The sequence below is a fragment of the Pongo abelii genome, chromosome 2 (genome assembly GCF_028885655.2).
Source record: "Pongo abelii isolate AG06213 chromosome 2, NHGRI_mPonAbe1-v2.0_pri, whole genome shotgun sequence".
Lineage (NCBI taxonomy): Eukaryota > Metazoa > Chordata > Mammalia > Primates > Hominidae > Pongo > Pongo abelii.
The window spans coordinates 102,545,154-102,554,923 of NC_085928.1; the positions used below are offsets into that span (position 1 = coordinate 102,545,154).

A 9,770-nucleotide genomic window follows, 5' to 3' on the forward strand; every position below is an offset into this window, starting at 1 on the left:
ACCTGTGCAAGCCCCAGTTGGCTCCTGATGGTTGAATGAAAGAGCATAGCCTCAGACACAACTGTCTTCTAAGAGGGTGCCCAGATTCTTCAGGAAAGTGAAGCCCATACCCTTCTGATTCCAAGCTCAGGAGACAGGAATGATGCCAGGGCTGTGGAGTGGGACATCTGGCTCTGCACACAAGGACAGCCTTGGGCTGCAATTTCTAATTTGCATGTAAAGGCAGCAGCATATGGCCACTGTCAGTCCTCAAAGGGGCCATAGGCCCTGCTGGGGCAGGGAGAGGGGAACGAGGAAGTACTTACACTGAAGTCTTTCCCCAGGTAGAGAAGCAGAGAAAGAGTGGGGCATGAATCCCAGGGGTCCCTGTGGTGAGAGGAATCACTGAGACTCACACAACCTGGTCAGACATTTATTAGGGCAGTGGAGCCTGTTCTCCATGCCCCAGGCCTTTCAGATTGATAGGATTTCAATGTGGAACTCTGGCTGCTTTGAAGGAATTGCGTATTGGACCTGTAAAAAGCCATCAGTCTGGAAGGCAAGGCTGCTCTCTGGGACCTGGAACAAGCAGAGAGCATTGCACATTTGGCGGTAACATTGCCGGCACTGCCACATGCGGATGCAGGACTGGAGCTTGACCGTCGCCTGCTCCTGGATGACATAGACCCTCAACAGGGCCTGCCGCCGCTGATGTATCCGTCTCTGCACCAACGTCCTCCACCAGCACTGAATCATCCAGGCCCTGAGGGCAGCGACCAGCAGGGTCCTGCGCACCAGGACCCCACGCCACCAGGCCTGGATCTGCCCAGCCGCCTTCACCCTTTTTCCATGATGCAGTTGTGCAAGAAGCAACTGGCCAAGCAAAGCAGAGGACTCCCAGTGAATTTGTCACCATCAAGCACAGGTGGTTCTCTAAAGAATCAGCTCTCTCCCTGCTGGTTTTGAGGACCCAGGAGACCTGGGTGGGGTTTGTCCTCTACTTCTGTCCTGTCCATGGCTCTGGACATCCTCACAGTCCCAGTGCCCTCATCTATGAAATCGGAATATGTTTGATCTGTGGACTTCTTGGGTTTATGGGATTAGGGGAGACACTTTCTGGTCCAGAAGACCCAACTGGAAGACCAGGGTGTGAGGAACTGAAGGATTCTTATAAGAATCCATGAACCTCTGCATTTATGGCCTGTGTCTTGGTCCAAACTCCAGCCACGATGCTGCCTCCTAATGTCTTGCGTGGTGCTGCAGCCCTTTGGGGTCTCCCCTCATCTCACTTTTGTGGACTTCCACTACCATGTCTCTGTCCCTCCGCATTCTGCTGGGCCTTTCCACTTCCTGTGCTGAGCCCCACCTATCAGGTGGCTGTGCACATGAAACTTCCTCCCCTTTTACTGTCTATCTCCATACCTTACTCAGTTCACCAAGGAGAGGGAGGGCTTGAGGGGATAAGAGGGCAATGCTGAGCCAACCCCTGTGGGACCAGAGATGGAGCTCCATTCTAAGAACTCTGGGGTCAAAGAGTCAATGATCTGCAATTCTCTCACCCTCCTGGGCCCCACCTACCTTCCGTCGCCTCTGTCTTTCTACATCATCTTCATCTGGACCACCTTTCTGCAATCAGAATGTGGGTGTGGGGGAGCATGGGTGAGGAGCAGCCTGACTGTAAAGTCCCCACAGGCCCAGTTCCCCATTCTTTGCCTGGGTCCTAAGAAGTGGCCTGGTGCTTTCCTGGGCCATGGGACAACTCCCCACCCCTGGGGGAGTGTGTGTGCCTGAGTCTTACACAGCATTTACTGCCCATGGTTTGGAGCAGTGGTTCAGGTGATCATCTCCCTCTGGTTGCTGTTCCCTGACCTTGGCAGGGGCAGGAAAGGTGGAGAAAGAGATGGCCATGATGTCACAAAGGCAACTATGACCAGGGGCCAGAGTGCCTTTTCCAGGCTCAAAGTTGATGGATAAAGAGCAAATACCTGGCTCTCCTGTTGACTTCCTTGGGCAACTCTCTGTTGAGGAAAAATTGTGCAAATATCATTTCTCAGATTGTCATCTGCCTGTTAATTTTTTTCATGGTTGCCTTTCCTTCCACAGTTATCTTTAATTTTTGATATGCTCAAATCCATTGCCCCTTTACAATTCTACTTTTGTAGTTTTCTAATAAAGTGTTTTCCATCCAGGATCATAGATTTTTCTATTAGATTCTGGTCTACCTTTTACATTAAGGTGTTTTAACATTTAATGTAGATGTTTTTATAAGACATTTACAATTAGAAATGACAAAGGGGATGTTACCACGGACCCCACAGAAATAAAAATAACCATCAGAGACTATGCACACAAACTAGAAAACCTAGAAGAGATGGATAAATTCCTGGACACGTACACCCTCCCAAGACTGAAGCAGGAAGAAATTGATTCCCTGAACAGACTAATAATGAGCCCTGAAATTGAATTAGTAGTAAATAGCTTACCAACCAAATAAAGCGCAGGACAAGAAGGATCCACAGCTGAATTCTATCAGATGAACAAAGAAGAGCTGGTGCCATTCCTACTGAAACTATTCCAAAAAATTGAGGAGGAAAGACCCCTCCCCAGCTCATTCTATGAGGCCAGCATCATCCTGATACCAAAACCTGGCAAAAACAAAACTTTAGGTCAATATCCTTGACAAACATTTATGAAAAAATCCTCAACAAAGTACTTGCAAACTGAATCCAGCAGTCCATCAAAAAGCTAATCCACCATGATCAAGTAGGCTTCATCCCTGGAATGCAAGGTTGGTTCAACATATGCAAATCAATAAAATGTGATTAATCACATAAACAGAATTACAGACAAAAGCCACATGATTATCTTAATAGATTCAGGAAAAGCTTTTGATGAAATTCAACATCTCTTCATGTTAAAAACGCTCAATAAACTAGGTACTGAAGGGACATACCTCAAAATAATAAGAGCCATATATGACAAACCCACAGCCAACATCATACTGAACAGACAAAAGCTGAAAGCATTCCCCTTGATAACTGGCACAAGACAAGGATGGCCTGTCTCACCACTCCTATTCCACATGGTATTGGAAGTCATCTTGTAGCTTCAGAACATCAGGGAAAAAGAAGATCCTAAAAGTTTCCAGAAAGAAAAAAAAAATAGGTCACATCCCACAAACAAAGGAATCAGAGTGATAAAAGACATTGTGTTAGTCGGTTCTTGCACTGCTATAAAGAAATACCTTTAAAAAAAAGAAAAAAAATACCTGAGACTGGGTAATTTATAAAGAAAACAGGTTTAATTGTCTCATGGTTCTGCAGGCTGTCCAGGACGCATAGTGGCTTAGTAAACCAATGCAGGAACAGAAAACCAAGTACCACATATTCTCACTTAGAAGCAGGAGCTAAATAATGAGAATTATTATGGACACAAAGGGAAACAACAGACACTGGGGACCACTTGAGGGTGGAGGGTGGGATGAGGGAGAGGAGCAGAAACATAACTATTGAGTACTAGGTTTAGTACCTGGGTGATGAAATAATCTGTACAACAAACCCCTGTGACACGAGTTTATCTATATAACAAACCTACACATATACCCCTGAACCTAAAATAGAAGTTAAAAACCAAAACCAAAACTAAAAACCAACAACAACAAAAAACTTCATGTACCTTGTTTAAAAAAACTTACAATTATAAATTAATTATAAAAATTATGAATAATTATAATCTTAGCATTTATAAAAATTATAAACATAATTATAAATTAATTATAAAAATTATAATTAATAAAAAAGGACAGTATGCATTTCCTGCCTTATTCTCTCCCAAAAGAATCTCCCATCACTGAGACAACTATTTTTAACTCTTCTGTATATTTCTCCTATGATTTACCTCTATAACATGCTATATAAAATTATTTTCACTTTTAGATATTACCTCTTGACTTCTTTTCATGAAGTGAAGATTTACCTGTTCCCATCCTTCTGCTCTCCTCTCTATATGATTATAGCATCACAGTTTTTGGTTCAATAAGTATTCAGTGCTTCCATCATTGTGATTATATCCTGTCCATGCCTTAGCAACATGGCATATTGCTATGACATAGCCTTTCATGCATTCCTGTCTGTTGTTCCTGGAGCTCTTGATTGCCATTGTTTGTACTAATTTATCTGAAACTTTCCATCAAAACTTGGATAATCCGTCAACTCTGCTTTTTTCACGGACCCCTGCACCACTATGTAATCTGGGTAGCTGCTCTTTAAACCTGCTGCCTGGTCATTCTTCTGGGGTACCCTCTCCCCAGCATCCTAGGAATTTCCTTCCCTTCTTCCCTGTGAGGACTCTCCTACTTACTGGATCCCATGTATTGCAGGCACAGTTTTACTGGGGTGCAGAACCACTCTGGATGCAATGGGATAAGGAATTCATAATAGGAATTAGAACATATGCGATTGTGCAAGCATCTGGGGAAAAGAGGGTATTACATTCTAGATAGAAAATTATTTTTTGTTCCTTTCCTTTTTTTTTCTTTTCTTTTGCTTTTTTGAGAGAGGATCTCTCTCTGTCACCCAGGCTGGAGTGTAGGAGCACAATCACAGCTCACTGGAGCCTCGACCTCCCAGGCTCAGTGAACTCAACCAATTTTCCCACCTTGGCCTCTGGAGTAGCTGGGACTACAGGCACATGCCACTGTACCTGGCTAATTTTTTGTAGAGATGGAGTTTCACCATGTTGCCCAGGCTCGAAAATTATTTTTCTCTCAGAATTCGTTCCACTTTCTGTTAGAGATTTTGATCTGTGTCCTTGCCCAAATCTCATGTTGAATTATAATCCCCAGTGTTGGAGGTGGGGCCTGGTGGGAGGTGACTGGATCATGGGGGTGGTTTCTCAAGGTATAACACCATCCCCTTTGGTGTTGTCATGGCAGTAGTGAGTGAGTGAGTTATTGTGAGATCTGGTTGTTTAAGCGTGGCACCTCTCCCTCTCTCTTCCTCCTGCTCGTGTAAGATGTGCCTGCTTCCCCTTCACCATCTGCAATGTTTGTAAGTTTCCCAATGCCTCCTCAGAAGCGCCTATGCTTCCTGGACAGCCTGCAGAACTGTGAGACAATTAAACCTCTTTTCTTTTTAAATTACCCAGTCTCAGTTATTTCTTTTTTTTTTTTTTAAAGATACTTCTTTATAGCAGTGCAAGAACCGACTAATACAATGTCTTTTATCACTCTGGAATGTGACCTATTTTTTTTTCTTTCTGGAAGCTTTTAGGATCTCCTTTTTCCCTGATATTCTGAAACTACAAGATGATATACCTAGAGATGTGTTTTGGTTTTTCTAACCATTCATTGTGTTGGGCACTGGTTTAGCCTTTTAATTTAAAAATTCATGTCATTTACTGGGAAACTTTGTTGTATTTGCTTTTTTTTTTTTGATAATTTCTACCCCTCAATTTTTTTAGTTTTCTATGTTTAGAAATCCTATTAATCAAATCATAGATTGATCCTCAAAGTTTCTAATATTTTCTACACTATATTCCATCTTTTTGTGTCAGTTTCTCCCTGTAAGGTGATGGAATATGTCTTCCTGGCCTTGAGTTTGACTATATGACCTGTTTTGGCCAATAGAATAGTGTAGAATGACAGTATGCAAGTTCTGGGCTGGGCTTTAAGAGGCTTGTCCATTTATGTTTGCCATCTTAAACTTTTTGATCTACTTTCTGGTAGATTTTCTATATCTTTTAAAGAGTCATTCTCATCCTCTGAATATTCTTTTTTTATAGCACACTATGCTTGTTTTATTGATTTGTTATTATCTCTTATGGGTCTAAGAATACTAATGATAGCTGTTAGTGGTGTGTGTGTGTGTGTGTGTGTGTGTGTGTGTTTGAGACAGAGTCTTGCTCTGTCACCCAGGCTGGAGTGCAGTGGTGTGATCTCGGCTCACTGCAACTTCCGCCTCCTGGGCTCAAGTGATCCTCCTGCCTCAGCCTCCCAAGTAGCTGGGATTACATGCACCCACCACCACACCCAGCTAATTTGTTGTATTTTTAGTTGAGATGGGTTTTCACCATGTTGGCCAGGCTAGTCTTGAACTCCTGACCTCTAGTGATTTGCCTACTTTGGCCTCCCAAAGTGCTGGGATTATAGGCAAGAGCCACTGCACCTGGCTTGTGTGCGGTTTTTAACCTTTTATCTTGTCTCTAATATTTCTTTTAAGCCCTTCTCTTCTGTTTTTGTTTTTGTCTCAGTTTTCTCAATAGAAATCCCAGAACCTTGGATAAGAGAGTAGGATAATGAAACCTGTCTGCAAGCCTTTGGGGAGCTGATTTGGCAGAGAGGGCTGGAGGCTTCTCTATTTAGCCTGTACACTTTCACATACTCCCTTGGTTTTTGGTATGGTGCTTCACCACTGCCGCCAGCTATGCCTGCATTCCCTGCATTCAGATGCTCTCTGGTTCAACTTATCTAGTAAATAAACCTGTCTTCTTCCAAGGTGGGGAGAGAACTCTTGCCTGGCTATGTGCGTCAAGGAGGAGGATGGGGTGAACACAACAATTTCGTAAATAAATGTTTATTTCCTACTTAGATTCTTAGTAGCCAGTACCTCAATTTCACACTAATCATTTTGTAACACATTTTAGTGTCTGTGAACACTTTTCTATTCTGTTTTCAAAACTGATTTAATGAACTGTGGAAATTAATTCTGCAATATGATTTTTTTTTGCATTAGTTTGTCAAGTTCCGGTAAGTCATGATGAGATTTTGATTAGAATTAAACTTAATTTTATTTTATTGGAATGTGAGTTTACTAGATTATGTTGGAGACAAGTGACAATTTCACAATGGTAAGAATTTCTATCTATAAATATACTATATCTCTCCTTTGTTCAGGTCTTCTCTTATGTTTTCTGAGCTGTGGGCAAAGTGCCACGTGCAATGTCAGGGATAAGGAGTACGCCTTGCTTTTGCTCTTTCTTCCTTGTTGCTGGCTGGACTGTGAATGTAATTACTGAGTTTGAAGCAACCATTTTTGAATCAATAATGACCTTGGAAATGGAGGCAATACATAGCAGAGTAACACATTAGAGGGGCCAGGATTCCTCACCCTGTGGAGCGCCATATCAGGTCTGGATCACCTATACTGGACTTACATGGGAAAGAGAAAAAAATCTTCTCATTTATTGAAACCACTGTTTCTTTGGTTGTGCTGTCACTCACAGCCACCTTCATCCTGATATATCTAGGCTCCACCCCAGTGGTTCTTAGGGTGGGCAGCCTCAGACCAGAAGCCACCGCATCACCTGGAATCTTGTTAGAAACACACATCCTGTGATCCTGATACACTGAATCAGAAGTGCTAGGTAAGGCCCAGTAATCTGGGCTGTGACCTATAGGTCAAAGCCATGACCAATCCACATTTGATTTACCCTGTTGGCCATTCTGATTCTAGGTGTGAGCTGATTTATCCACAGCAGATTCTCTTTCATTGTAGTTTTCTGCATTACAGGAATGTTCTGGTCTTCTGCGTGTATTAATTGAGAGACAATTCCACGTTTACTGTCAAGAACTCCCTAGGCACACCTTCTGTCAAGTTTCTGATTCAAAAACCAGTGTTTGAAAACCACTTCCTGAAACATTGCTCACATAATATTAAACGCTTTTTGTTTATTAATCCAATGAAATGTCTTACTCTTTAGATATCTGACCTGGCAAACTGACTTGAGTGAAAATGGGGATGTCTTGACTCACAAAATTAAAATTTCCCATAGGACAGCTAGGCAAGCTTCAGGCATGGCTAGGCTTAGTCCCTCCCTTTCCATCCCTTGACTGTACTTTCCTCGGTTGGCTTCATTCTTAGCAAGCTTTTTCTGTGTGGTGCCCCCAGCAGCTCTGCTTACATAATCCCTATAGTTAGCAAACCCAGTAGTTCCAAGACATCACAAAAGCTGAGGCTTATTGACCTGGTTTGGGTCTCATGCTCAGCCCTGAACCAATCATATGCATTAAGTGACCATATGCATCAAGTGTTCTGATATTCCTCTAAGCACCTGCACATCCTGGGTTGATGAGCCTGAGTGAGTCATGCCTCCATCATGCAGGAGCAACTACGTTGGTACCTTCTCTAAGGCTTCTCCATCCCATGGTTGTGGGATGGAGACAAAGGGTAATCATGATTTAGAAAAGCAAATGGATTGTCTGAGAACTGGCTGCTGAAATAATAATCTTTACCGGCCATTTACAGATCCAGAAAATTCAGTGAGTCCAAGAGGTGGAAGGAGACATGACATTAGCAGAGAGTAGACAGAGGGAAGCAGAAGCCAATGGGGAAAGATACTGAGGAGTGGAAGAGACAGAGTGAAAGACACATTATGAGAGGTAGGCAGAGATAGAGACAGGCAAAACCCCATAGAGAAAGAGAGCAGCATGCACCCATGAAGTGGAAGGGCAACAATAGACCCTGCCCCACCATGCTGTGCACACAGACACACTCACTCACACACTTGGGAACACTGCCAGAGAGAAATGATAACACAGAGAGACTGAGGCTGAGAACAACATGCCTATTGGGTATGAGGGATCTAGGGTGGTTGGCTGACAGGCTCATTCAGGGATGGTGGGATAGTTGTTTCTAGGCAGTAGGATTTCAACTGTGCTGAAGCCACAGATCTAAGATCTGGATGGAATTGTGAATCGTGTATTCATTCATCAGATAAATGTTTATTAAAGCAACAAAAAGACAACCACCAACTAATTAAAATTATTGCAAGGGACTTGAATATACATTTGTCCAAAGATGGTATTCAAATGGAGACCATGCACCTAAGTCAGCATCATTTGTTATTAGGGAAATGCAAATCAAGCCCACAATTAAATATCACATCACACCAACTAGAATGGTTATAATTTTTTTAAAAAGAGAAAATAGTGAATGTTGGCAAGGATGTACAAAAATCAGAACCGTTGTACATTGCTGGAGGGAATGTAAAATGATGTAGCTGCTAGATATTCACAACAGGTTTATTCACAAGAGCCAAAGGTGCAAACATCCAAATGTCCATCAATGATGAATGGATTAGCAAAGTGTGGCATATCTATACAATGGAATATTACTCAGGATAAAAAGTAATAATATGTGCTACAACATGGATGAACCTTGGAAACATTATGTTCAGTGAAAGAAGCCAGACACAAAATATTGTATAATTCCATTTATGTGGAAAATCTAGAATAGGTAAATTCATGAAGACAGATGCAGACTGGGGGTTGCCAGGAGCTGGGGATAATGGAAAATGGTAGTTTAATGAATATGAGTGTATTAGTCCGTTTTCACACTGCTGATAAACACATACCTGAGATTGGGCAATTTATAAAAGAAGGAGGTTTGTTGGACTTACAGTTCCACATGGCTGGGGAGGCCTCACAATCATAGCAGAAGGTAAGGAGGAGCAAGTCACATCTTACATGGATGGCAGCAGGCAAAGAGAGAGCTTGTGCAGAGAAACTCCCGTTTTTAAAACCATCAGATCCGTGAGACCCATTTACTGTCACAAGAACAGCATGGAAAAGACCCACCCCCATGATTCAATCATCTCTCACCAGGTTCCTCCCACAACACGTGGGAATTATGGGAGCTACAAGATGAGATTTGGGTGGGGACACAGAGTCAAACCATATCAATGGGATTTTCTTTTACTGTGATAAAAATGTCTGAGAACTTTATAGAGACAGTGGTTGCTTAACATTGTGAATCTCCTAAATACCATCAAATTGTTAATTTTAGTTTAGTGGT

At 42.4% G+C, this 9,770-nt stretch overlaps 1 protein-coding gene across 1 annotated transcript; it reads right to left on the reverse strand.

Annotated features, from left to right (window-relative positions):
- Positions 1-398: 398 nt before the first annotated feature.
- On the reverse strand, positions 399-1,904 carry IQCF3 (IQ motif containing F3). Its single transcript, XM_002813685.2, has 3 exons — positions 1,778-1,904; positions 1,558-1,605; positions 399-852 (listed from the first exon to the last, which is right to left on the reverse strand). The coding sequence occupies exons 1-3, from the start codon at positions 1,793-1,795 to the stop codon at positions 454-456; spliced, it is 465 nt and encodes a 154-aa protein (XP_002813731.1). The 5' UTR covers positions 1,796-1,904; the 3' UTR covers positions 399-453.
- Positions 1,905-9,770: the final 7,866 nt, after the last annotated feature.